The sequence below is a fragment of the Dicentrarchus labrax genome, unplaced genomic scaffold (assembly GCF_905237075.1).
Source record: "Dicentrarchus labrax unplaced genomic scaffold, dlabrax2021, whole genome shotgun sequence".
Lineage (NCBI taxonomy): Eukaryota > Metazoa > Chordata > Actinopteri > Moronidae > Dicentrarchus > Dicentrarchus labrax.
In genome coordinates, this window is record NW_026136722.1 from 20,268,306 (window position 1) to 20,296,302 (window position 27,997).

At 43.6% G+C, this 27,997-nt stretch overlaps 1 gene segment (V, D, J or C); it reads left to right on the top strand.

Moving 5' to 3' along the window:
• Window positions 1-10,519: 10,519 nt before the first annotated feature.
• Window positions 10,520-12,936, top strand: LOC127356492 (T cell receptor alpha variable 38-2/delta variable 8-like). The segment is given in 4 exon segments: window positions 10,520-10,764; window positions 10,855-11,113; window positions 12,652-12,699; window positions 12,788-12,936. Coding segments are annotated over 4 exon segments (435 nt in total).
• The last annotated feature ends 15,061 nt before the right edge of the window (window positions 12,937-27,997 follow it).

Consider the following 27,997-nt stretch of genomic DNA (forward strand, 5'->3'; position numbering starts at 1 on the left):
TGTAATCATTCCTCCTGTTCATACTGGTCTTTAAAATATATTTTCCTGATGTCAATTCCATCCTAGTGATGGGGGACGAACTCCATAGTCCTCGTTCTGTACAGAAATATATTCCAAAGTTCAGTTCAAGGTAATATGATGATTCAGCAGTCTGAGTTACAAAAAAAAAGATACCATCTAAATCTTTTTGTGCAGAGGCAATTTCATGTTAAAAGTCTTAAACTTTAGAAGAAACCCACTGGATCTCACTGTGGAAGTCTCATATTAACTTCAACTGTGTCCTCAGTGGAGGGGAATCCACCATCCTCTGTGAACCATGAATATCTGGATAAAAGCTCATGACAATCCATTCAGCAGTTTCTGAGATATTTCACTGCTGAATATAAATGAGATGTAAATGTTGAGAGTTCCTCAACAGATGATAAAGAGGAAGGACCAATGATGTGAAGGCCCAGATCCATCAGAGTATCAATGTTCTTCCTCTCTCTCCTCCCCTCTCACTGCAGACATGAAACACTGGCTGAGAAACATCCTGATTCTGACTCTCTGGCTAGGTAACTCTTTAAACCTACTGATTGTTCTCCTTTAATCAATCATATTTATTGATTCATCTCTTCCTCTGCATGTTCTCTTCTTCCCCAGAGTGTAAAGGAGAAGACAGAGTGACCCAGCCACCAGGAGATGTCATTGCTACTGAGGGAGAGACAGTTACACTTGGATGTACATTTGAGAGCAGTTACCCAAATCCAACTTTGTTCTGGTACAAACAGGATGGAACTGATTCCCCAAAGTTCATGCTGAAATGTTTCTCAGATTCATCAGAAAATGCTGCTCAGTTTAAGAAAGACCGATTTAATGCTACAATCAAGAATAAGTCAGTTCCTCTGAAGATCCAGAAGCTTCAGCTGTCTGACTCTGCTGTGTACTACTGTGCTCTGCAGCCCACAGTGACAGGAAACACCAAAACTCTGTACAAAAACCATTGGAGCAAAGAATACGGAATACTCCACAACATCCACTAGAGGGAGTCACACACTGTTAAACATAAATGGTATGTGATAATAGGGTCTGACAGGACTGAGATGTAAAGCTTTAGAAATTAAACTATTGACACTTCATTGTAAATTAAATGTCATCAAGGTAACCAAGGTAACACTAAAATAGAAAGGATTATACCTTTCAGATATAATAAAGCAACTTCTGTATGAAGCAGTGAAGCAGTAAAGATACAGCACAAAATAAGAGAAATGTTATACATAAAGTCACACAAACGTGTGTAACATTTCATAAAATTGTATCAACAATTGAAGATATGTTATGTTTTATATCTGTCATGTGACCAATGATTAGGGTCACGCGTCATGTGACCAATGATTAGGGTCACGCTAACCGCAGCTTCTTCCTGCAGCTGTAAAAAAGGATCTTGAGATATAGGGAGCGCCAGACAATTGTGCAAAATAACTCCATATATGGAATAAATGAGTTGTCAGTTACATGCAAAGGTTAGATAGTGTTAATCACTCTGTTGCAATGCGAAGGTTAAATAGTGTTAATCACTCTGTTGCAAAGAACAGGCGTATTGTCTATCGGTATGTAAAGTTTCAGGTTACACCCGGAGGCGTCAACATAAAGTTGGAGTCAGATACCACGAGGACGAGGAGGGAAGGCGCCTACAGCTGATGGGAAGAAGACAACGTCTTACTGTGACGTTTCTCACAGATGTACTATAACACACTGGGTCAGGGAGAGATAGCGGTCAGACTTTGTGAACTGACACACACTTTGTTGCTTGTCAGAGATATTATAGTCTGGACCCAGAGCTCTGTAAACGTTGCATACTCTACTGGTGTTAAGAATAAAGCTGATTATTGAGTAAACTAAATCTTCTCCTATCGCTTCATTAAAGAACACGAGAGGCAATGGGCTAAGAGAGGAGCCCCTCCTCAACAATATGTAAGTGCTGTAGATACAGGTCATAGGTCTGTACTCTCTTTCTGATTCATATAATACTAACAATCATGACATTTAACTCAATTTTATTCATTTTAGTTTGAGTGAGTCCAATAATTTGACACTATTTGGTCTTTCAGAGACAGGTAATAAAGATTTTATCAAGTACATTTGACAAGAATACTGAGTTAAAGAGCACAGGGCAGATACAGGACAGAGGCCATGTTTAACAATTAGGACCTCTCTCATTTTTTTATTATCTTGCTTCTTCTCTTCTCTTGACTACTATCAGGAATTAATCGACCATGTGGGTGTTGGGCCGTTGCCCTCACAATGTCCATTCATTCTGTAAAATGGACACCTCAAACTGCATGAATCCACTTATACCATGGTCACTTTCCAATGAATGAAAAAAATAATCTGTATTTTATATTTTCATGTTTTGCAATCAAAGTCTAAATTATTTTACAAGCCCTAGTGTTTCCCTGGTAACACCTGAGGGTTTGACTAATACCTGGAAGAATCATTACCAACCTATAAGGTTCTGATGCAACAAAAACAATGTTCACTACTCCAGTAAATAGGACGAACCATAGATACAACTTGGAAAATTCCTCAGAGGCAGCAGAGTCCACGTCCTCCGCAGCAGAAGAGGAAGATGAGCAGGAAGAGGCAGCCACATCGGTGCCCCCCCCCCCCACCAGAGGATCAGAAGGTCCATCAGCAGATGGGCCTGCAGAAGGCGGAAGTAAGGACGGGGCAGGCTGGTCAGGATGCAGACGGTGAAAGTCAAAAAATGACGTCCACGGCGGCGAGAGCGAAGGAGGCGCCTGACAGCATACACCGGACCGCCATCAATGGGCTGAGGAGGCGGAGGAGGCGGCATGGGAGGAACCAGAGGACTCTCTCGGACTGGCTTGATCCTGGAGACATGGAACGTCGGGTGAATCTTCATGGACCGGGGAAGCCGAAGACGTACCGCCTCAGGGTTGATGATGCGAGCAATAGGAAAGGGCCCAACAAACCTGGGAGCCAGCTTGCGGTTCTCCACCTTTAGGGGCAAGTCACGGGAGGAGAGCCAGACCCTCTGGCCAACCTGGTAGGCGGGAGCAGGCGTGCGGTGCTTGTTGGCGGCAGCAGCGTAGCGGTCAGCAGACCTGAGGAGAGCAGTACGTGCCTGGTCCCAGGTGCGCCGGCAACGGTGAACAAAGGCTTGTGCCGATGGGCAGGCAGTCTCCCTCTCTTGGTTGGCAAATAGTGGAGGCTGATAGCCATAGGCGCACTTGAAGGGAGAAAGTCCAGTAGAAGAGCAGGTGAGGGTGTTGTGGGCATATTCTACCCAGATCAGTTGTTCATACCAGGAAGCAGGGTTGTGGTTGATCAAGCAGCGAAGAGTGGTTTCCAGGTCCTGGTTCATTCTCTCTGTCTGCCCATTGGACTGGGGGTGGAAGCCAGAAGACAGACTGACAGAGGCCCCAACTAGACTGCAGAACTCCTTCCAGAACATGGATGTGAACTGGGGCCCCCGGTCAGAGACAATGTCAGTGGGCAGTCCATTGAGACGAAAGATGTTCTGCAGAACCAGTTCAGCTGTCTCTTTGGCAGAGGGAAGCTTGGAAAGGGGAATGAAGTGGACCATCTTGCTAAAACGGTCGACAACTGTGAGGATGGCAGTGTGACCTTTGGAAGTAGGTAGGCCAGTTACAAAGTCCAGGGAGATGTGTGACCATGGGCGATGAGGAACAGGCAATGGGTGCAGGAAGCTGGCTGGTGGACGACGAGAGGTCTTGTTCTGGTTGCACACAGGACAGGCGTTGACATAGCCTCGGACGTCCTCTTCCATTGATGACCACCAGAAGCGCTGCTGCAGGAAGTCTTGGGTCCGCTGAATGCCAGGGTGGCAGGCGAGCCGGGAAGCATGCCCCCACTGGAGCACATCGGAGCGGAGGTGAGCTGGAACAAACAAACGGTCAGGGGGACAGGAACTAGGACCAGGCTGGTCCTCAGTGGCGGCCCGCACCCTCTCCTCTATTTCCCAAGTGACAGAAGCAACGAGACAGGAGGCTGGGACGATGGTGGAGGGCTCAACCGTTTCATCAGGACACTCAGGAAACAGCCGGGAAAGTGCATCTGGTTTGATGTTACGAGACCCGGGTCGATAGGACAGTGTGAAGTTAAACCTGTCAAAGAACAGTGACCAGCGGGCCTGTCTGGAATTCAGTCTCTTGGCAGATCGAATATATTCCAGGTTGCGATGATCAGTCCACAAAATGAATGGCACCTTGGCTCCCTCTAGCCAGTGGCGCCACTCCTCCAAGGCCAGTTTCACCGCCAGAAGCTCCCTGTTACCAATATCATAGTTCCTTTCCGCGGGAGTTAGGCGGCGAGAGAAAAAGGCACAGGGGTGGACCTTCTGGTCAACGGTGGATCGCTGTGACAGAACCGCCCCCACCCCCACGCTGGATGCGTCCGCCTCCACACTGAACTGGCGATCAGGGTCGGGTCGGGGATCTGGAGGATGGGAGCAGTCTTGAGGGTGTCAAAGGCGCCTTGTGCTTCGTCAGTCCAGCGGAAGGATGTCTTGGATGAGGTGAGGGCCGAGAGGGGAGAGGCAATGGAGCTGAAACCTCTGATGAAACGCCGGTAGAAATTGGCAAACCCCAGGAAACGCTGCAGTTGCTTGCGTGTCTCCGGAACTGGCCAGGAGGTCACTGCAGAGACCTTAGCTGGATCCATCTGCAAGCAGTCCTTGGCAATGATGTATCCCAGGAAGGAGACTGAGGGTACATGAAATTTACATTTCTCTGTCTTGACATACAGGGAATTGTCCAGGAGGCGGCGGAGGACAGATCTGACATGAGTGACATGCTCCCCCTGGTTACGAGAAAAAAATCAGGATATCATCCAGGTAAACAAAGACAAACTTGTTTAGCATATCCCGGAGCAGGTCGTTGACCAAAGTTTGGAAGACAGCCGGGGTGTTGGTCAAACCAAAGGGCATCACCAGGTATTCATAATGTCCAGTTGGTGTGTTGAAGGCCGTCTTCCACTCATCTCCCTCCCGGATGCGAACCAGATGATAAGCATTCCTCAAGTCGAGCTTGGAGAACACTGTTGCCCCCTGCAGCAGTTCAAAGGCTGTGGAGAGGAGTGGGAGGGGGTAGCGGTTCTTAACTGTAAAGTCATTAAGTCCACGATAGTCTATACAGGGCCGCAGAGACTTGTCCTTCTTATCCACAAAGAAAAACCCTGCACCAGCAGGTGAAGAGGAAGGACGGATGATCCCTGCCGCTAAGGAGTCTTGTATGTACTCCTCCATGGCCTTTGTCTCAGGAGCAGAGAGAGAGTACAAGCGTCCTTTGGGAGGCGAAGTGCCCGGGAGTAGGTCTATGGCACAGTCATAGGGGCGGTGAGGTGGCAGAGAGGTGGCCTTAGCTTTATTGAACACCTCTCTCAGGTCATGATAAGCTGCTGGAACTCCGATGAGATCTGGGGCTGGAGCAGGAACAGGAGAAGCAGATGACAGCGATGGTATCCTGAGGCAGGTCCGCTGGCAGGTCTCTCCCCACTTCTGGATGGAACAGGTAGTCCAATCAATGTTGGGGTTGTGCCTGCGAAGCCAGGGATACCCCAGGATGACAGGCTGGCTTGGTGTAGACAGGAGCAGGAACTGGATGGTCTCACTGTGGCCCCCGGCAGGAGCATGCGCACAGGGTTGGTTTGTGATGTAACCCTCCCCAGCACATGTCCATCCAGGGCGCTGGCTGAGATGGGCAATGACAGTTTCTCTGGGCGGAGACCAAGCCGGAGAGCGAGGGCCTGGTCCATAATGCTCTCGTCGGCCTCTGAATCGACGAGGACGGCGATGGAGTGGGAGCCAGAAGGCAGCAGGAACTCACCAGTGAGGCTGGGCCTTTTAGGGGAGGCAGGACCAAGGATGGAGCTCACCAGTATGCCTTCGTTCACTGGTGAGCTCTGGCTTTTACTGGACACCGGCTGACAAAGTGTCCTGGCTGGCCGCAGTACATACAAAGGTTCAGTCTCTGCCTTCTCTCCCTCTCTTCAAGTGAGAGGCGGGTGTGACCCAACTGCATAGGCTCAGGATCTTCCACACTTACAGGAGCGGTTGAGGCTAACGAGGAGGAGGCAGGAGTTACGGGAGACTTGGAATGAAGGGAGCTGTGTGGCCGGGCAGAACGTGACTGGAACACAGAGCGTCTCTCCCTCCTGCGAGCCCGGATGCGCAGGTCGAGACGGGTGGCGAGCTCAATAAGACCCTCCAGGGTAGACGGCAGTTCATAAGCTACAAGTTCATCTTTCATGTACCCAGCCAGCCCCCGCATAAAGACATCACGGAGAGCGGCCGGGTTCCAGTCACACATGGGGGCCTTGGTGCGGAAGTCTATGGCATAATCCTGACTGAGTGACTGAGCGGCTCCCCTGGACCAGAGCCAACAACTCTCGTCCAGCGTCGGCCCCCAGAGATCCGGTTCCGAAGACCCTCCTGAGCTTGTTGGCAAAGGACTGGAAAGAGTGGCAGGCAGAGTTCCCCCTCGCGCCCGCCCAGTGAGATGGTTAATAGTATAAGCCACCCTGGCTTCCTCGGAGGAAAAGGTGAGCGGCTGCAGGGAAAAGATGATGGAGCAGTTGCAGAGAAAGGCGTTACAGGTGACAGGATCGCCATCATAACGCTCAGGTGCTCCCACATTAGGTTCACGGGGCGAAGGGAGAGGAGCACCAACTCCTGCTGAGACGGGTGGCGGAGCAGCAGCGCTTGCCGAAGCCGGTGAAGAAGATCCGGCCTCCAGCAAAGCCGGTGATTGCTCCAGAACCTGGGTGCGGGTGTGGATGTTCGCCATTTCATCCCGCACCTGTGCCAGGCCCCGCCGATTCTCTGCTGAGGCAGCCGCAGAGGCAGCAATCAGCTGATTTAACATGTCCTCCATCCGAGAAATCCGGTCGTCAATCTGAGCTGGGTCCATTTTTGGCCAGATTGTACTGTAATGGGCGTGAGATTGGACCCAAGAACAGCACAGACTGAGACCAGCGTTGGCAAAGTTCGACAGTTTATTGACCAAGCAGGGTCGTAAAATCCACAGCAAGTACACAGGAACAATCCACAAAGGAAAACAGTCTGACTTTCTAGTAGAGATCTCCAGGGAGTGAATCCAAGCAACTGGAGACAGACGAGGGATGAGCAGGCAGAGGGGTCAGGGACAGAAGGGCAGTTCAGGTTACCTGGGCAGGGACGATGAGGACGGGTCAAGGACAAGCAGGGTCGAAACCAAGGAAGCAATCCGGAAAATACTGCGAGAGAGCTTTGCATGCTGCTAAAGACAATCTGGCAGAGACTGAGTGAACAGAGTGGGTTTAAACCAGGTGAGGGAACACAGGTGAAGGTGGTTGCACTGATGAGGTGAGAGTGGCAGGCAGGTGAACAGGAAAAGTACTGGCAGAACTGGCAGTAGGACGGAAAGCCAGGAACGGATCATGACACAGAGAGCGCTTTGGCTCAGCTATGAGACAGAGAGCTGACATTATGATAGCAAGATTCTCAGTAACATTGTGTACGGTCAACAAACATTGAATTTAACATGACAGTATGTTTAAACACAAGCCTAGCTAGCTATCAGCCATGTCATTGTCCCCAAATCAAATCAAGATTTTCACCAACAAGAGGTCCTGTGGACTGACGGTTGCAGTCTGAAGTAGTGAGCTGAATAGCATATGGGATGTGGGAGGATCACTAATATAAAGTATCAATAAGTTCAGAGGGGCAGTTAAGTGTCCTACATCAGGAATTAATGGACATCCAGCAGCCAATCAGAATCCAGTATTCACTCCGACCATGGTATAAAACATGTGAAGAGCTGGTGTTTCAGATCATCGTACAATTGAGTTTATCTAGATTTTAATTTCCCACAAAATCCTGTAAAGCAGGTGAGAGCAAATATGCTGTCTGTTGATGTTAAACTCAGCATTCATAGTCTGGGTATAATGTTTGACACTTATCTTTCATTATCAGCTGACTTAAAGCATACAAAATGTATTTCTGAATATGAAAGAAGCAAACAATCTTCCTCTTTGGAGCTGAAAATCAACATTGTAGGTGATTTATTTTCAATTCAATTCAAGTTATGTGTCATGTGAATAACACTGTTTGAGTGTTTAATAAGTAATGGATGTGTGTCTACTGTAATTGAAGAGTAGTTTATCATCTGATTAAAGTAACAAGGACATTTTATTCTTTGTAGACTCTGTTGGCGCCTGTGGACAAAAGCAGTAGAGTTTCATTGAAATGATTTTAATTGAAATCTGATTTAATCTGACCCAGTGGCAGGAATTAACAATTTTACATGTAGAATGAATCAATCTAATCACTGCAGGTCTTGTATGCTTATGTTCATCATATAGATATGTCAGTCTTAAACATGGACTGTTTTATAACCAGTTAAAAGTTAATTATAGTAGGTTTAAAGATTGAACTCAGTCAGGACCTTCACGTGCTGTAAAGTGTCAATCAGTGTGACCTTATCAGCTACTTGTTACCTGATGGAAATGATGGCATTTAGTGAATAACAGCAGCACAGCAGTGACAAACACACTATTTGTCAGAGTTGTGAGAGGAAGGAGGGAGGGATTAAGGGAGGAGCAAAACTGAGACTCAAGTACAGAAAAGACAGAAACTTTCACAGTGGTGTTTCATCCAAAAAACAGACAGATTGTCTTTATCTTTAAGATGCTGTCAGTGAACTTCAGTCTGTTTGTGACTTTGTTTCTGCTCACAATAAGAGGTAGGTGAGATCATTAACATTAAAAGAGCTTCATTGATAAAAACCTTTAGATCATAAAGTTACAGAGTTATCTCTTCCTTTAGGTGTCAGCTGTGAAGAACTCACTGCAGTCAAGAAACAAGAGTCCAGTTTAGAAGACAGCACTGTTACTCTGTCCTACAAATACTACAAACAAGCTGATGGCACTGATTATTTCTTCTGGTATCGACAATATCCAGGAAAACCACCAGAGTTCCTCGTCTTTCACTTGGGAACAGGGAGAATATTAAATAATCCAGTCTCTGGACTGTCAGTTACAGTGAGTGAGGATAAAACCCAAATGGATCTGCAGATCTCCTCTGCTGCAGTGACAGACTCTGCTCTGTACTACTGTGCTGTGAGGCCCACAGTGACAGCAAACCCACAGTCTCTGTACAAAAACACAAGCTGACACACTGACAAGCTGCTGGAAGCCTTTTTTCCACACTGTTGGACTCAACTTTTTAGCTCCACTAGAGGGCGACATTATCAAGTAGGCGGTGCACTACTTCTGCACTGTGTTCAACCATTCTGTCAATAATAACTGCTGCTGTGAAGAGAACAATTGTCACACTGAATGTTGAACATCAGCTAGTTTCTCCTGTTGATTTAAACCTTGTTGTAGAGATGGAACATTGGCTGTGGATTATTCTTGCTGCTCTTTTCTTTGGTAAGATAGAAAGCACAACATGTTTTTATTCTTTTCTAAAGATTGATGGAAACTGGAGTTCAGAGCAGAAATCTCTCAACAGTTGAGCTGTTTCTGTCCACAGAGTAACACTGTACACTTGATATTTTCCACTGTCTTCTCCTCTCAGCCTCATGAACAATGTTAGTCTAATGGCTTCATTTTCTCCACTTTTTCCAGGACTAATAGCTGGAGACACAATCTCTCCTGTAGGAGATAAAGTCAGTGGAAGAGAAGGAGAATCTGTCACACTCAGATGTCGATATCAGACAACTGTCAGCAATATTTGGCTTTACTGGTACAGACATTCTGACCTTCAGGCTCCTCAGTTTATACTCTTGAAAGGAGCAAAAGGATCTTCAGCTGAATATATTCCAGATAAACGATATGAATCTAAAACAACAGATTCATCAACTGAACTGACCATCAGAAAACTAACCCTGGCAGACACAGCTCTCTACTACTGTGCTCTAGAAACACAGTGATACAAAGTGTAGAAGAGGCTGTACAAAAACCTGAACACAGATATCTGACTACTCTTCAAAGAGGAGGGAAGTGGTATTCAAACCACAGCTTCATATCAGATGGATTCTGCTAATTCCTGTTTTATCAGAGTCACTGTGGTTACAGCTGCTAATGAAACACTGTGGGAGGATTCACATGAGCAGCAAATCCACATCAATGACAAACCAACTGGATGATGCTTCAAACACAAGACACCATGGAAACAAATAAATCAACACTGAAAATTAAAATGAGTAATATGTGACATCTGAACAACAACGTGTCTAACATTAAAACTTTTAGCTAAATAAATAGATTTGTGACCTGAATTATGTATCTAAAGTGCATTTATCATACATTGTTTTATTCCCATAAAATTTCTATTTGTTCCCAACATTTACCAGGTCAGACTGGGTCCAGTATTTTATAGCTCAAATATTCAGTCATATACTGAGCATACAGAGCTGATCTGTTACCAGCTGGGCTGGGTACAGTCTGAATATTTCTCAGCAGAAGTCCACCTTTACAGTTTCTGGTCTTTAACATTTTTATTCAGTTTTGTTTTCCATCTGATTGAACTGCAGTAAATGATGGACTGTTTGTTGATTTGTAATCATATAAGACAGGGCTGTGAATGAGGCCTGTCAGTGTGATCAGGCTCCTCCTTCTAATCCACCAACTTAGTGTTGATGAAGACTAAACAGAGAGATCACAGCCTTCTTTCTACTTGCTGTAGCTCACAGTTACTCAACACTGCAGATATGACGCAGCCTCTGTTCATCTCAGTGTTGCTGGCTGCTCTGTGCCTTGGTATGAACACAACTCTGTTTCTGTGATATCAATCCAACATTGACATGATTCTTTAACAGCACACTGATCCTGTTTGTTGCTGTTTTACAGAATGCAGAGCACAAAGAGACAACGTGCTGCAACCAAAAGGAGATGTGACTGCGACTGAAGGAGAGGAAGTAACACTTGACTGTCAATATAACAGCAGTTCATCAAATGATTATCTCTTCTGGTACAAACAGGATGGAAACAACAGCCCCAAATTCATACTGAGCCGTTTCAAGGTTGGCACAGGGAAAACTGAGGACACGTTTAAGGAGGAATTTTCATCCACCCTTGATTCAACCATGGGCCAGTGCTGTAGATGCAGGTCAGACGTCTGTACTGTAGTTATTGCAGGAACTGTTTGTTATGTTGGCAAGATGAAAACATTTTCATTTAAGAAATATAGAGATCTTATTCCCCAACCGCCGGTTGCCAAGCCCCAAAAGGAAAAAAAAAACCACAGTAAAGTAACCCCCCCTTGGGGGGTAATATAGACACCTGATAATATAGACACCTGACTATGAGAAAGGGGGGCTTAAACCTAATATAGACACCTGACTATGAGAAAGGGGGCTTAAACCTAATATAGACACCTGACTATGAGAAAGGGGGCTTAAACCTTTGCCACTGCTCCTCTCCCATTTAAGAGATTTAAAAAGGTTTATGATTTTATGATTGTTTGGACATATGTGTTCTTCTTTTTGAAGAAGGGTTTAAATAATATAAGGCTCCCTTGCTTAAATCTTCTAAGAGAAATAAAGTCCCATTATAGGCACCTATACCTTCCTAGGCAGCGTTAATCAGATGGGAAAAAAATCTAGGTAAATGATTTAGTCTATGCCCTCTATGCAGTCCAGTTCAGTTTTAAGGAGCCTGGTAATAAAAGAGGAATAATTAAAAATTATACCATTTAATATGTTAATCTCCGGTGGTGCATTCAGGCCCAATTCTGTGTGCCTTTACATTTTTGATTCTGGTCGGTTAATGATGCAGATGTTGTCTCTTCTATTTCAATCCTCTTGGAGTGCCAAGGTTTCCTCCAAAGACTCTGTGATACCTGTGCTGGAACGCTTTTTCCTTTTTTTCCAACTTGAGTAGAAAGTTCTTATAGGGCGGCTGTGTCTCAGAGGCAGAGTCGTCCACTAATAGGAAGGTTGTTGGTTCGATCCACGGCTCCTTGCGCAACATGTTGGAGTATCCTTGAGCAAAATACTGAACCCCAAATTGCTCCTGATGCTGTGCATCAGTGTGTGAATGTGTATGAATGTGTTAGTTTCAAAGTAGTACATAGCCATCTTGTCCACAGGTCACATGGTGATGCTCATTTTTCCCCTAAAAATGTGAAAACTGGCTTAAATACAATGTTGCCAATGGCATATAGTCTGGATATTACACTGATATGGACCAAATCCATAGTCCTTGTTGTGTACAGAAACATATTCCAAGGAATTTTATATCTAAAATACTTTAAGAGTGAAAGACACCCACTGGATCTTACTGACTAGAACTGCTGCATCCTCATATCAACTTCAGCTATGTCATTAATCTTGTTGGTATTTGGTCATAAACCAAAGTATGGGACTAATTAAATACTGATTAAAGGTCAGAGGATCACCAAAGTTCTTACAATTCATCCTGAGGGGAACATGAATGAACCAAATATAATGACAACCATGAATATCTGGATAAAAGCTCATGACAATCCATTCAGCAGTTTCTGAGATATTTCACTGCTGAATATAAATGAGATGTAAATGTTGAGAGTTCCTCAACAGATGATAAAGAGGAAGGACCAATGATGTGAAGGCCCAGATCCATCAGAGTATCAATGTTCTTCCTCTCTCTCCTCCCCTCTCACTGCAGACATGAAACACTGGCTGAGAAACATCCTGATTCTGACTCTCTGGCTAGGTAACTCTTTAAACCTACTGATTGTTCTCCTTTAATCAATCATCTTTATTGATTCATCTCTTCCTCTGCATGTTCTCTTCTTCCCCAGAGTGTAAAGGAGAAGACAGAGTGACCCAGCCACCAGGAGATGTCATTGCTACTGAAGGAGAGACAGTTACACTTGGATGTACATTTGGGTCCACTGCAACATATTCCTATTTGTTCTGGTACAAACAAGAACTAAATAATGTCCCCAAGTTTATACTGCAACGTTACTCTGGAAAAAAAGATTATCCAACAGAGGAAGACAGAATTGATGCTACAATCAACAAGACATCAGTTCCTCTGAAGATCCAGAAGCTTCAGCTGTCTGACTCTGCTGTGTACTACTGTGCTCTGCGGCCCACAGTGACAGGAAACACCAAAACTCTGTACAAAAACCTTTGGAGCAAAGACAACAGAATACTCCACAACATCCACTAGAGGGACTCACACACTGTTAAACTTCAATGCCATGTGATGATACAGTGTGGATTCTGTGTAGTGAACTAAAGATAAAACACAGAACAGAAAATGCTTGCTGTATCATACCATAGAAACTCTGATAACAATGAGGTTTTGGGATATAGGGATAGTTTAGGGATATTATTTATGTAAACAATAACTAATCATAATTGAATGTAACAGCAAATGCTGATGTGACATTCAAAATTGCAGGTTAACTATCATATTGAGCTCAGTGTTAGGCTGTCAGGGCCTGCAAGGCCTTCTCTGCTGGCCTAAGAAATATCTGATCACAGACTGATAGTAAATTATAAAAATATATAAATAATTACATTTTGTCCATGAATACTTATATAATAATTATATATTTTTTATAATTATTATTAAATAATTCCAAATGGTCTGTCTGCTTCCTTTCATAGCTTTTCCTCTGGTTGAGCTGCTTCCAAACGTGTATTTTCACATTAAAGCATTTAACCAATCACATTTCAGCCATCATTTGTTGCCAGGGTCAAAACAATCTGCCTGGAGGCCTTCACAATCAGGTCTGCGGGCCCTGTAGCATAAAATAAGTGTTGATCAAATTGTTGTAGATTTTGAGTTGGCGACACCGAGGCCCTCTAGCAGGCGTACGGTGACGTCAGCGTATTCACACCCTTTGATTGGATAGTCAGAGAGCGTACTAGCCAGAGCTAGCAAACTGCATTTTGTAGCGAACTAAACGAGCAAGTATAAACGGAGAAGAAATGGATTTGGTTGCAGATATATTGTCACAGCCATTTTCAAGATGGACTTTTCAAGAAAAGCTGGACATCGTTGAGAAAGGTCGGGCAACTCCGAAGCTAGCAAGCCTGTCACAACCGGGAAAAGGATTTGTCCGCCACTTTCAGTCCACTAACTACGAGCGGTACCCCGGACACTTATAAGCAACGGTGCTTTCCAAAACTTTTGGGGAAACCAGAGTGGATCAACAGCTGAGCGAGCAAGTGCGCAGGGAAACGGAGCTCCACAACGAAAAGGTGAAGAAAAATAGGGAAATCCTAAAAAGACTGATAAACCGTGTTATTTTTTTGGGGCAAGCAGGAACTTTAATTTCAGGGACACGATGAAAGCACTGGATCCACAAACAGAGGAAACTATGTGGAGCTTCTTTCTCTCATTGCTGAGAGCAACACGGATCTACATTACCACCTGTCCACTAATAAAGTGTTTAGTGGGACGTCGGGCAAAATACAAAAGGACCTGATCACTGCTATTGCTGAAGTGATGGGAGAAGAGATCAGAAGGGAAGTTAATGAAGCACCGTTTGTCTCTGTTATGGTGGATGAGACGACAGACGCGAGTAACGCAGCGCAGCTCGCACTGGTCCTGCGTTACGTAACGGGCACAGGTGTGGAGCGGTTGGTCAGATTTGAAGATGTTACCAGTGGGAAGCGAGCCGATGACATTGCAGGTCTTATCATCTGATTTTTGGTGGAAAATGAATGTGTGGGTAAAGTCGTGGCACAGTGTTATGGTGGTGCAGCGGTCATTGTCTTCTGGATTAAATGGGGTACAGGCTAAAATTAAGGAGAGATCACCCTTGGCTTTATTCATACACTGCTATGCACATCGGCTCAATTTAGTACTGACTCAGGGGGCCTCAAAGCTTAAAGAATGCAAGAAGTTTTTCGCCCACCTCAATGGCCTTGCTGCATTTTTTTCTAGATCGCCTCGGTGCACGCAAATACTGGACGAAATCTGCCAGCGGCATCTCCCCTCGAGTGGCACCAACACGGTGGCAATACACATCCAGAGTGGTCAATACAGTCTTTGAGAAGAGAGATGTTCTAAATCAGGGGTCCCCAAACTTTTTTCGGCGGGGTCCACATCAACTTTCCTTTCTGTGATGGGGGGCCGGGGTCAGTCTATAACAGGAAATGATATGGGCCAAAGTGACAACCAGTATTATTGTGGAGATTATAATGATAATTTTTTTGCAGCTGCCCTTCGCTGGGCCTTGGCACCACCTGTTGGTCTGCAAAAAAAGTAATAGAAAGTCTTATTTGAAGTACCACAGATACTCCTTTTATTTTGTAGAAAATGAAAACACAAGCTGATGCCAGGTAACAATGAGGTGATGTGATTTTGTAACAGGTACAGGTGAGTTAACATTTGGTAGGTATTTTGTCTTTACAGGTAGTGAAATAACATAAATACAGAATTATAGTAAAAATCAGGTGAAGTAATCTTATCTAGGTGAGCTGAATTTGTATGTACAGAGTAAAGTAAAGGTGAGTTAACAACAGTTAAGTATTTTGTCTTGACAGGTTACTTTGTTTCTTAAGGCCACACGGTGAAATAATATTAAAACAGAATAATGGTAAGAATCAGGTAGTCTTATCTTGTTGAGCTGATTTTGTATTCTCAGATAAAGGTGAGTTAACAATGCATAACATATTATTTCGTCTAACAGGTATGTTTACTAAGGCCACAGTGAAATAACATTAATACAGAATAATTGTAATAAACAGGTATATAAGGTGATCTGGTTTGGTATTTACATGACTCTTAGATTAGGTTTTTGTGCTGTGATGATGAGGATCCTGGCTCCAGGGTGGGAGCGGTCAACCACAATCTCTCCTCCTGACTTTAGGGTGGTCCTGGAAGCATGCAGGCCCTTCAGGAATGGCAGATAAAAAAACACAAGCAGCCCATCAGCAGATGACATGCTGCAGTCTCATTTTGACTGTGACATCACTGTTCAAGAAACATGTTGCCTATAAAAAGAGCATTACTATACTGACATTTTTTCATATTCATAGTTACTGAAATCAGCAGGCTTACCACATCAGTGTGAGCTGTGGGCTTGCTTCTGACTGGTGAGGAGATTGATGTCAGGTTCCATTCCAGTTACAGCCAGTCTCAGAGACTGATGCAGGTGTTGATCTGAGAGTCTTGATCTTGTCGCATTTTTTATCAACTTCATACGTGAAAAAGTTTGCTCACAGATATATGTGCTCCCAAAAACTGGACATCTTCATAGCGTGCTTTCTGATGTTGGGGTAAGTCTCGTTTGGGAGGGAAGCATAGTACTCTATGAGACAGTTGGGCTTGAATGCGTCTCAGCCAGTTCAAATTGAAGAGAAGGCAGGGTGTCATTAATGTCGGCAGCAAAAGGGTTCTGGAATATGCAAATTTCTTTAACGTGGGCATGAAGCTCACGGAACCGCACACTGAACTCCGCTCTCAGAGTTTCCAGTGCGTCCTTGCACTTCTTGGTTGGGAACGGGACCGCTGGCTCCTCAGCTGAGAGGCTTCGAGTAGCAGGGAGATGGGTGAAGTCTTGTTTTTGCACTTGTCCAATAAGCAGCGCCAGTTTAACCTCAAATGCTTTGACGTGGGAATACATGTCACAGATTAATTTCCCCTGGCCTTGGAGCTGTAAATTGAGGCTGTTTAAAATTTCTGTTAAAAAGGCAAGGTCCCATTTCCATTCTGTGTCGATCAGCTCTGGGACAGTTTTTCCCTTTGTCAGGAGAAAGGGGTTGATTTCAGGTAGCAGCTTGTAGAAGTGCTTCAAAACTCTACCCCGGCTTAACCATCTGACTTCAGCGTGGTAAAGCACGTCTCCATGGGCAGACTCCAGCTCGGATAGAAAAGCTTGGAACTGCCTGTGTTTTAGTCCGTTTGCTCTGATGAAGTTTAAGCAAGACACAACCACCTTCATGACAGATTCCCACTTCAGAACTTTGCAGCACAGTGCTTGCTGGTGAATCAGGCAGTGGACTTGTAGTGGGGGGGTGAGACCTCGTTCCTCCATTTCTCTTTTTATGCGCCCCACTAGCCCCCGCGACGCACCAACCATACTCGGAGCACCGTCCGTTGTGATGCTCGCCAGCTTAGCCCAGTCTAAATCCAACTCTTCCATCGTTTGGAGTACTTTACAAAAATTTCCTCTCCTGTCGTAGTATCCGTGAGACTTTGTAGAGCTGCCAGCTCCTCGGACACTTCAAAAGTTGAATTAACTCCCTGAATAAAAATCTGCAGTTGTGCTGTGTCCTGCACGTCATTGCAAAACACTCAAAATCTTTAGCTTTCTCTTTCAGCTGGACATGTACATTATGCCCCATTTCTTCAATTATGTAATTGGCTGTAAAGGGGTGAGACATCTGATTGGCTGCAGACGACCCCCTTGTAGAAAAAATGCATTTGTGTATCGGAGTCACGTCAGGAAAGTCTCAAAAATCCACACACAAATGCAGGGAGGTTTACAAATTAAAAGCACTGAGACAAATGCGGGTTTGACAATTCATATATCAATGTAACAACTTCCAAATATGTATTTGATGAAAATTGCAAATACCTGACAATTTGTGCATTTGTAAATTTTTATTGCACATATTTAAAACAAGAAATATTTGTGTGCGCATCACAAATATGTGCTCTTAAATCGTGTGGTGTACCACAGGGATCAATCCTAGGGCCTGTCATTTTTCATGTAGTTTAAATGTTGCCCCTAGATAAAAATTTTAAAAAATCCAAAATTTGTAGACTCTCAGTCAATGGCGACCATACAATGTTTTTTAAGAATCTGCAGAATTCACCTGAGTTACATTGCCAGGTCAGAATATCTAGTCTTCCAGATGCATCCAAAAAATTCAAATCCCTGATTGTTTATTTCTTACATACCTGCTGTATCTTTTTCTACAGATTGTTGAGGTGGCTGTTGTGGTTTTGTGTAGGTTTAGTGACAGCCCACCATTCACTACAATCACAACAGGGTTGTGCATGAAATGAAAAAAGTTCCTTTTTCATAGGAAAGGGAAAAATAATTAATGTAGCTGTCCCATGAATGGGATCTGACCCCAGACTGTTGACCACAGGGTTCATACAGATTTTTACTTTTTGATTTAAAATGTAAAACTCAAATAAATATTTGTAATTTGTAATGTAAGGTAGGTATGTACGTAATAATTATTTTAAGAAAGTACCACAGTTACTCTCCTCTTTAGATCTAAATATTTCTCAACACAACATCAGTTTCCATCATTTTTATGAAAATATGTGACAGTACTTTCCATTAAAACTCTGTAATTCTGGCAACTGGTTTATTACATGTCAAGTGTTCCAGATTCACTAATTGAGTGACTCTAGATCTGAGATCTGTTTATTTGCCCCTTAACCTCTGAAAACTGGGTAAAATCTAATAATTCTAAACTGTTTGTTGATGTTAAGCAACCCGATACAATATGTGGTGCTGAGGTTCCCTTTTATTATCAGCTGACTTCAGTTGTACTGGGATGAAACAATATTTTCTCCATTAAGGAGAACAAATTGTGTCCTTCTTGTGTTTGCAAACCTTAAAAGTGTGATCCACCCTTTAAATCATCACATGTAACTCCAGTGATAAAAGAATAAACAACAAAAGCCTTCCCACCTCCAGCTGGTAGAAAATGCTGCTACCGGTCTGTTAACCAGGAGGAAGAAAATACAGATCTAAGAGGAGAGGGAGAGATTGAGGGAGGAGCTAAGCTGTTACTGAACTATAGAAGAGAGAGGAACTTCCATATTCAGCAGAGTTCAATACACAAACCAGAAACATTACCTTTATTCAACATGCTGTCACTGCATCATTGTGTGTTTTCTCTGATATTTCTGGTCATTCTCAAAGGTTTAACTTTTTTAAAGTTTCACTCCAATATTTTCTGAATACAGTGATGGAAAGAATTGTACAACTTTGTATAACAGAGTTATGTCTTCCTTTAGGTGTCAGCAGTGAAGAACTCACTCCACTGAAGAAACAAGAGTCCAGTTTAGAAGACAGCACTGTTACTCTGTCCTACACATACTACAAAGCTGCCAGTTACGATGATTATTTCTTCTGGTATCGACAATATCCAGGAAAACCACCAGAGTTCCTCATCTCTCACTCAGGAACAGGAATGTTAATGTCTAACCCAGTCTCTAGACTGTCAGTTACAGTGAGTGAGGATAAAACCCAAATGGATCTGCAGATCTCCTCTGCTGCAGTGACAGACTCTGCTCTGTACTACTGTGCTGTGAGGCCCACAGTGACAGCAAACCCACAGTCTCTGTACAAAAACACAAGCTGACACACTGACAAGCTGCTGGAAGCCTTTTTCCACACTGTTGGACTCAACTTTTTAGCTCCACTAGAGGGCGACATTATCAAGTAGGCGGTGCACTACTTCTGCACTGTGTTCAACCATTCTGTCAATAATAACTGCTGCTGTGAAGAGAACAATTGTCACACTGAATGTTGAACATCAGCTAGTTTCTCCTGTTGATTTAAACCTTGTTGTAGAGATGGAACATTGGCTGTGGATTATTCTTGCTGCTCTTTTCTTTGGTAAGATAGAAAGCACAACATGTTTTTATTCTTTTCTAAAGATTGATGGAAACTGGAGTTCAGAGCAGAAATCTCTCAACAGTTGAGCTGTTTCTGTCCACAGAGTAACACTGTACACTTGATATTTTCCACTGTCTTCTCCTCTCAGCCTCATGAACAATGTTAGTCTAATGGCTTCATTTTCTCCACTTTTCCAGGACTAATAGCTGGAGACACAATCTCTCCTGTAGGAGATAAAGTCAGTGGAAGAGAAGGAGAATCTGTCACACTCAAATGTCGATTTGAGTCAAGTCATGATGATCCTAACCTTCATTGGTACAGACATTCTGACCTTCAGGCTCCTCAGTTTATACTCTGGAAAGGAGCAAAAACACAAGAGTATATTCCCAATAAACGATATGAATCTGAAACAACAAGTTCATCAACTGAACTGACCATCAGAAAACTAACCCTGGCAGACACAGCTCTCTACTACTGTGCTCTAGAAACACAGTGATACAAAGTGTAGAAGAGGCTGTACAAAAACCTGAACACAGATATCTGACTACTCTTCAAAGAGGAGGGAAGTGGTATTCAAACCACAGCTTCATATCAGATGGATTCTGCTAATTCCTGTTTTATCAGAGTCACTGTGGTTACAGCTGCTAATTAAACACTGTGGGAGGATTCACATGAGCAGCAAATCCACATCAATGACAAACCAACTGGATGATGCTTCAAACACAAGACACCATGGAAACAAATAAATCAACACTGAAAATTAAAATGAGTAATATGTGACAACTGAACAACAATGTGTCCAACATTAAAACTTTTAGCTAAATAAATAGATTTGTGACCTGAATTATGTATCTAAAGTGCATTTATCATACATTGTTTTATTCCTATAACATTTCTATTTGTTTCCCAACATTTACCAGGTCAGACTGGGTCCAGTATTTTATAGCTCAAATATTCAGTCATATACTGAGCATACTGAGCTGATCTGTTACCAGCTGGGCTGGGTACAGTTCTGGGCAGAAGTCCACCTTTACAGTTTCTGGTCTTTAACATTTTAATTCAATTTTGGTTGAACTGCAGTAAATGATGGACTGTTTGTTGATTTGCAATCATATAAGACAGGGCTGTGAATGAGGCCTGTCAGTGTGATCCTTTCAATTTCAGTTTAGTTTTGTATTAAGTTAGTGAGTGTGTGTAATTATATTTACTGTTATATTTAACTCCACTACTGACAAATCATACAGTTTTAATCAAGTATCTCCATAAACTGATTGATAACCCAGACTCAGGTTTTGATTGCTACTGTCTTTATATTTACTAAATTCAATTCAATTCAATTTTATTTGTATAGCGCCAATTCATAACAGAAGTTATCTCAGGACACTTTTCAAATAGAGCAGGTCTAGACCGAACTCTTTATAACATTAATTACAGAGACCCAACAGTACCACCATGAGCAAGACCTTGGCGACAAGGGCAAGGAAAAACTGCCTGTTAAAAGGCAGAAACCTAGGACAGATCCTTCGACTTTAGGTGGGTGGTCGTCCGTCTCGACCAGTTGGGGTGAGAGAGAGAAAGAGACAGAGAGAGAGAGAGAGAGAGAGAGAGAGAGAGAGAGAGAGAGAGACAGGTGTACAGCAACAACAGTATTGGCAATGGCAATCTAGCAGGACCATGGCAAGAGGCTCCACCAGGATCGATAAGAACCTGCGAGACGAGAAAGCACAAGAACTCCGGGGAAGAAGTGAAGTTAGTAACATGCATTAATGGAACATGAATGAGTGCAGAAAGAGAGAGGAAGGGAGGAGCTCAGTGCATCATGGGAAATCCCCCGATAGTCTAGGCCTATAGCAGCATAACTAAGGGATGGTTCAGGACTCACCTGATCCAGCCCTAACTATAAGCTTTATCAAAGAGGAATGTCTTAAGCCTACTCTTGAATGTGGTGAGGGTGTCTGCCTCCAGAACCACAACTGGAAGCTGGTTCCACAGGAGAGGAGCTTGGTAACTGAAGGCTCTGGCTCCTGTTCTACTTTTAGAGACTATAGGAACCACAAGTAGCCCAGCATTCAGAGAACGTAGGGTTCTAGTGGGGTAATAGGGTACTATGAGCTCTTTAAGATATGAAGGGGCCTGACCATGAAGAGCTTTATAGGTGAGGAGGAGAATTTTAAATTCTATTCTACATTTTACAGGGAGCCTAAAGAAGTTTCTGTGATTGTGGTGTACCACAGGGTTTGATCCTGGGTCCTGTTCATTTATTTTGGTAAATGCATTTTAAACACAACATAGATTTCCATTGTATTATATATATATTTTGTTCTGAATAGATGTTGTTTGTATAATATGTTGTTTGTATATCTGGAGTTTTGTAACAAAAATAATTTCCCCCTGGGATCATTAAAGTAGTTCTGATTCTGATTCTGTATTACTGACAGTGATGTATTCCGTAAATGTACATGATTATTATTCTATTCAAATTGTTTTTCATTGATTACACCTTTTTAGTTTCTCTACAATGAGTTTGATTGGGGTGGCTGTGGTGGTACCCGGCAGCCGCTAGTCTGCACAGATACGGCCAATCACTTCGCAAAGTCCATATTTTGACAACCAATCGCGCTGCGTAGTCCATATTTCTATGTCACCGCCTCGTATAATCGCTAAATTTGAAGGGAGGGACTACAGTTACCTTACGTTATCTGTGGCAGTAAGCTGGGGAAAGCGGTTCTCTACAGCTAAGTTAGCTTCCGAGCTTTTACTAGCTAACTATATTATATGTAACGCATGCTGATACATTTATCATTTATAACTTAACCGCCAAAACTTTGATTCGGTGCTTTTATGCCTTGCATTGTATTTTAATGTAAGCTAGGAGATTTGCTATATAAAGAAGTTTGGTCGGTTGCTGTAGCGGTACACTGTTGTTTATTTTGCAGTTGTAGGCTACGATAGAAATGCAGTAGCCTATTGTTTTGCCGTTGCTTCGTATCACACATTTTTAATCGCTTGAAGTTGTGCATTGTTGCTGTAATATTTCAGAAAAATGGCATCGAAGAAGACGCACAAAGCTATGGACGAAAGCGAGTGGCTGTCACGACTGAGGTCGTTTGCCTCTACAGGTTCCTGGCCGACGAGTGCAGGCAACAGGCCTGCCCCTAGGCAAAAGAGATGGCATGCACTTTATCATAAGGTAAAATGATGAACCAAAAACTCTGACACAATACACTTTACTTACTTTTGTCTTTTCTTGTTTAGACCATTTTTGATAGAAATGTAGGCTACACGTCTTTTTCTTGGACAGAGAGCAGATGAATACAAATAAAAGTCAACTTAACATCTAGATCTAACTCTTACATGTTTTGAAAGTGAGATATTCTTTATGGTTACAGATAGAAACGTGCCCTCTACAACTGAGGGGTCAGAGGACCCTGGTGAGAGAGCCACAGAGGTGCTTGTGTGGATTTCACACTCACAAGGTAACTACATTTAAATCCACAAGCTGCAAATATAGATGCATGTGTTTCCAATGTGAAGTTGACTGCTTACATTGGATGCACATTAGCAACTCTATATGTTTCTCCTATGTTTTCAGGCACCCTCCATTCGATAAGGTGACTCCACATCGCCGTGCAGTGTAGTTACGTAGTACTAAATCATCCTAGAAAACAGAGAGAAAGCCAAATGCTAGTGTTCTTACTTCAACCAATCTAGAAACAAAAGAGAAGTACATAATATAATGCCAGATTTTGGTTTTAATCTACTATCTTGTTAAACTAATTGCTTAAGGCCCCTTGTAGTTTTATGAATTATTGCAGAAAGCATTTAACAATGCCTAAAAAATATAGAAATCCTTAAACAGCACTAGTTGGACTGAATAAAAAAATTATTTCAAAATTACTTTGCACTCAAATGTATATTCATACAGTCTCCTGTGGCAGCATTTGCTCTGGGTCCACTTACTGACTCAGACCTGCTCTGTGTATGTAAGTTCACCAGGATGCCGGCATGCTTTATTAAACACACCACAACAGCAAACCTGAATTGGACTTGAATGATTTTTCTTCAACACAGGAAACAGTGGGGTACAGTCATCTGTAGCAATAAGACTTTAGACTTGTATCAGCTGTGGAGTGTGATTATTCTGGGAGTGTTTTCATTTGGTACGGAATACGGTGTTTTAACTCCAACCTGGATCGTTTGTGTTTGCCCATCAAGGCAACAGGTCTGTTTCTCTGCAGAAGAAATGGCATTACTTTTATCATAAGGTAAAATTACAGCAGGTAATCGAAGCTTAAACTAACCAAAACACCCTAACATAATATATTTATTGTTTTCAAATATGCATGCAACAGGCACTAACGGGTACTAACCAGGCACAGAAGGTGATGGTAATGTTTTTATAAAATCGCTGGTTAATTATTCTTTACATCCGTCTACAGTAAGACAAAAGGATTGTTGAAACGTCTTAGTGGATTCACACTCTAGACATAACTTCAGTTACATGTACATGCACCCTGCAAATATTGATTACTGTGTTTCCTGTGACTCCACAGGTTCCTCCTGCTCCTGCTGCTTCAACAAGCACTGCTGGCCAGAGCACACACACTTCATCTGTGGTAAACCTAACGTTCCATCTGTGTCTGCCAGTTGTCTGTCTGACTGTCTGTCTGTCTGTCTGACTGACTGACTGTCTGTCTGTCTGACTGACTGACTGACTGACTGACTGTATATGCGTGTGCTGTATTTTTCAGGTACCCTCTGTCGCTCCACAAGTGCCCCCTTTTACTGCTCCCCAGTGCAGTCCCACACCGGAGATGTGCTGAGTCCCTCAAAAGGACTAAAATAACTATCCCCCGCTTGTCAATGGTAAGTGTGACCTTAAACTGTAATGACCAATGTTACTAATCATTCAAGCCTTTGAATACCTTATTATATAGTGATGGCGAGGTTTTGTCTGGACTTACCAAAAGCTTGTGATTGTTGTTGATTTTTATATTTTCTTTTAAGTTTGAAAGGTCAAGGTTTGGTGGCAAGCGTGTGACAGCCGCAAAACCAAACCTCAACCTCACCAGAAAATCTTCCCAGGTGAACATAAAAGACAATATGATAAGTTTTTCTTTTCATACAAATGTATGATAATAGCATATAAACACACACAATAACTTCTTCATAACTGTATAACTCTATAGGTACAGGTCACTGCAGAGGTACGAGAGGTTCCTGGTTCAGCTCCAGCCACAGTCACCTACCCATCCCTTGATGTTCATCCTCATCCATCTCCCTGCCCTCGTCCACCTGTTTGCCCATCCCCAGACACCTTCTTCCTTGCTCCTCCGTTACCACCATCTGTGGACCGACCAGCACCTCCTCAACCTGGGGAAGAGCCTGCTGTTGTGAGGAACTTGGTAAAATGACATTTTAACTTTAAACATGCTTACATAATTTTATGCTTTTATTCAGCTTCTGTTTATTTAGGCAGGGTCTTTTTTTTTTTTTTACCTTAGCAGAACCCCTTTTAGCCAGAGGATTCTGATGCGCTCCCACTACTGAGGCCGAAGACGATGCCACAGCAGGACCACAAGTGGGTGTCTGCAGCACTGTTCAAGCGTGGTTCAAGTGGAAAGCTGGAGCTGCTTGACAACCTTCAGCTGTAGTATTACCCTCCACAGCCATCTGTGGTATACCACCAGGCCCCAACCCCCAGCAGATTCTTCACCCACGCTCTTCTGCTGTGGATGCCATACAGGCTGTGGAAGGTGCGACTGCTCTGTACTAGTCCTGCTTGCACTCGGCATCCACTGACCAGCGGTGGTCTGCACAGGAGGGTACGCCAGGTCCTTGATATCGACCGGTATTACAACGTGGTGATGGAGACCCTGATCTGCACCAAGTGCAGAACCAGCTACCTGTCGTGGGGTCAGGCAATTCTCCAGCAGCTGGACCTGGCACACCGCTCTGAGTTCAGGGTCATCCTTACACGCAGGTACATGACATGTCGACATGCACACATACACATATACCATGTCTTTGTTCAATGTGGAGAAATATAGTATAAATAATTTATTTACTTTTCAAAGATATGCCTGTGACATACGGGTTATCCATCTCCTGCTTGAGCAGGGCCTGGGGAACGGTCCGGTCCGGATTATTGGCCAACTAAAAGAGAACCACAGTGAAGAGTGACTCCAGCGGGTTGCTAGGTACACAGCAGAGTGTGCGGGACAACCTTTCCAGGAGCCCCCAGAACCTGTGGTATTGCCCGGCTACAAGTGGCTCCTTGTAGTGTACAGCCAAGATATCCTCAACAGGCTGGAGAATATCAAGGCTAACATTACTTCAACATATGGATCCATTTTAAAAATGGATTCCACTAAAAAGGTTAGAAAAACTATTTGAATAGCTGTATTGCCACATATTATATATAGTCAGTCCTCAAAAAACTTACTGGCTTTTGTATTTTCAGATCACCAAGAAACTGACCGGACCTGCCAAGGGCACTGCACAGTGGCTCACTTCTGTAGGCAACGAAGTTGGTCAGGTGCTCATAAGTGTCCTTACTGCCAGTGAGGGTCCAGCATTGGATCTTATGGCTGCAGGCCTGGTGAAAAGGTAATAATAATAATAATAATAATAAACATTATTTGTATATCATTTTTCAAAACAGAAGTTACAAAGTGCTTCAGATAAACAAACAAGGAATTATAAAAATGCTTTTGTATGAGGTGAGTTTTAAGAATGGATTTAAAATGCAAAACTAAATCAGCCGTCCTGATCTCCTCAGGTACCAGGCGGCCGGGGTTGATCTTCCTGTTGCCCCTTATGTGGACACTGGCTGCTGCAAGGAGGTGGGAGAGACTAAGCTGAAGGCCAGATTCAGTGGGTGGCCAAATATTGTCTGCTTAGACATCTGGCACTTCATGCATCGTTTGGCAGTCGGATGCACCACCGATGCACATCAGCTTTACCCCACTTTCATGGCACGCATGTCAGCCTGCATTTTTGAATGGGATGCAGCTGATATTGCAGAATTGAGAAGGGCCAAGAGTGCACAACTAAAACAGCAGGGTTGGCCTGCTTTGGCCGAGAGGGAGCTGGACCGACACATCACAAAAGATGAGCTTGCACTGCACTGCAGGAGAAGGACCCGTGGAGAAGAGATATCTATCCGGCTTCTTGATCAGCTGCTCATGGAGCTCATGAGTGGCAAGGGGAAAGATGCCCTCGGTGTTCCTCTCCATGACACTGTCAGGATGCAGCACATCTGGCGTGTCTAAAGTCGGCATGTGAAGTGCATTCAGGACCCTCCCGGTGTGGCACTGTACACCGAGACTGGAAGCATCACCAAGGGAGGAGTGCAATTGAATACATTCCGGTGTGCCAGGGGTTCCACATCTCTGGAATCGTTTCACTGCCACTTAAATCGATTCATTCCAGGTTTGTGCTAAATGTTCATGTTGTTCATGTCTACATATTTCTCTCAATGATAGATTACTGTTTATTAATAATTATGTATGAGGTTCAGGTGAGGGGGTGTCATCCTGTTTTGGAACTTGTAATTACAATAGTCTTTTCTTGGTTTACACTGTTTACTTATTTCCCATGTAGCAGGAACCTGTTATACTTAACATCCTGTACTGTTCTTTCTTTCAGGGAACAGCACGAACACCCTCAACTATCAAATTTACTTGTTGGAAGGGCTAAATCGCCAGAACCGAGACCGGGCTGCTGCTGCTCTCTCAGCGGAACATTCAAGCCTGCGCACATACACAGGGGAGTTGGTTTATTGTGTCAACCATAGACCGCGGAACCGGGGGGCCAGGGGGGCCACGGCCTGGGTAACTTTTGTACTCTGACAAACTTATTTTATATGAATAAAAGCCTAAGTTGTATCTGTGTTTTTACGAGCCAAACAATACTAGTCACCACACACCTTCACTCACTCTCACCAACTGCTGCCGATAAAAAACTCCCACTGACTGCTGCAATATAATTTGAAGTTAGTGTGCATTGTTTATCAACTACGTCATGTGTGAGCATTGCGCGAGCTAACGGCGGGCACCTGCCAAACCGCTGGCTGCCTGTGAAAGTGAAGAGACAGAAGTCAATATCCGATTTTTTTACAAATAAAGAGGCAAAACAAAATGAGCAAACTACTCAGACCCGGAGCGTCCATCTCCACCACGGACTCCGACGACGTGTGTGTGTGTGTGTGTGTGTGTGTGTGTGTGTGTGTGTGTGTGTGTGTGTGTGTGCGGCTCTGCACATCAGTCTGATATGAGTGTTGACTTGTGATGATAATGACTATGATGTTGATTTAGATTCAAGGCAGCAAGATGAGTTTTGGTTGTGGTTGTACGGATTTACTTTTCAGCTGTGCGTTTATGTGTAAATGGGCTTGGCCTGTTGTGTGTGAATGTTAGAGTGGGATCAGAGGGGTTAATCTGAGCAAGCATGTGTGCGTGT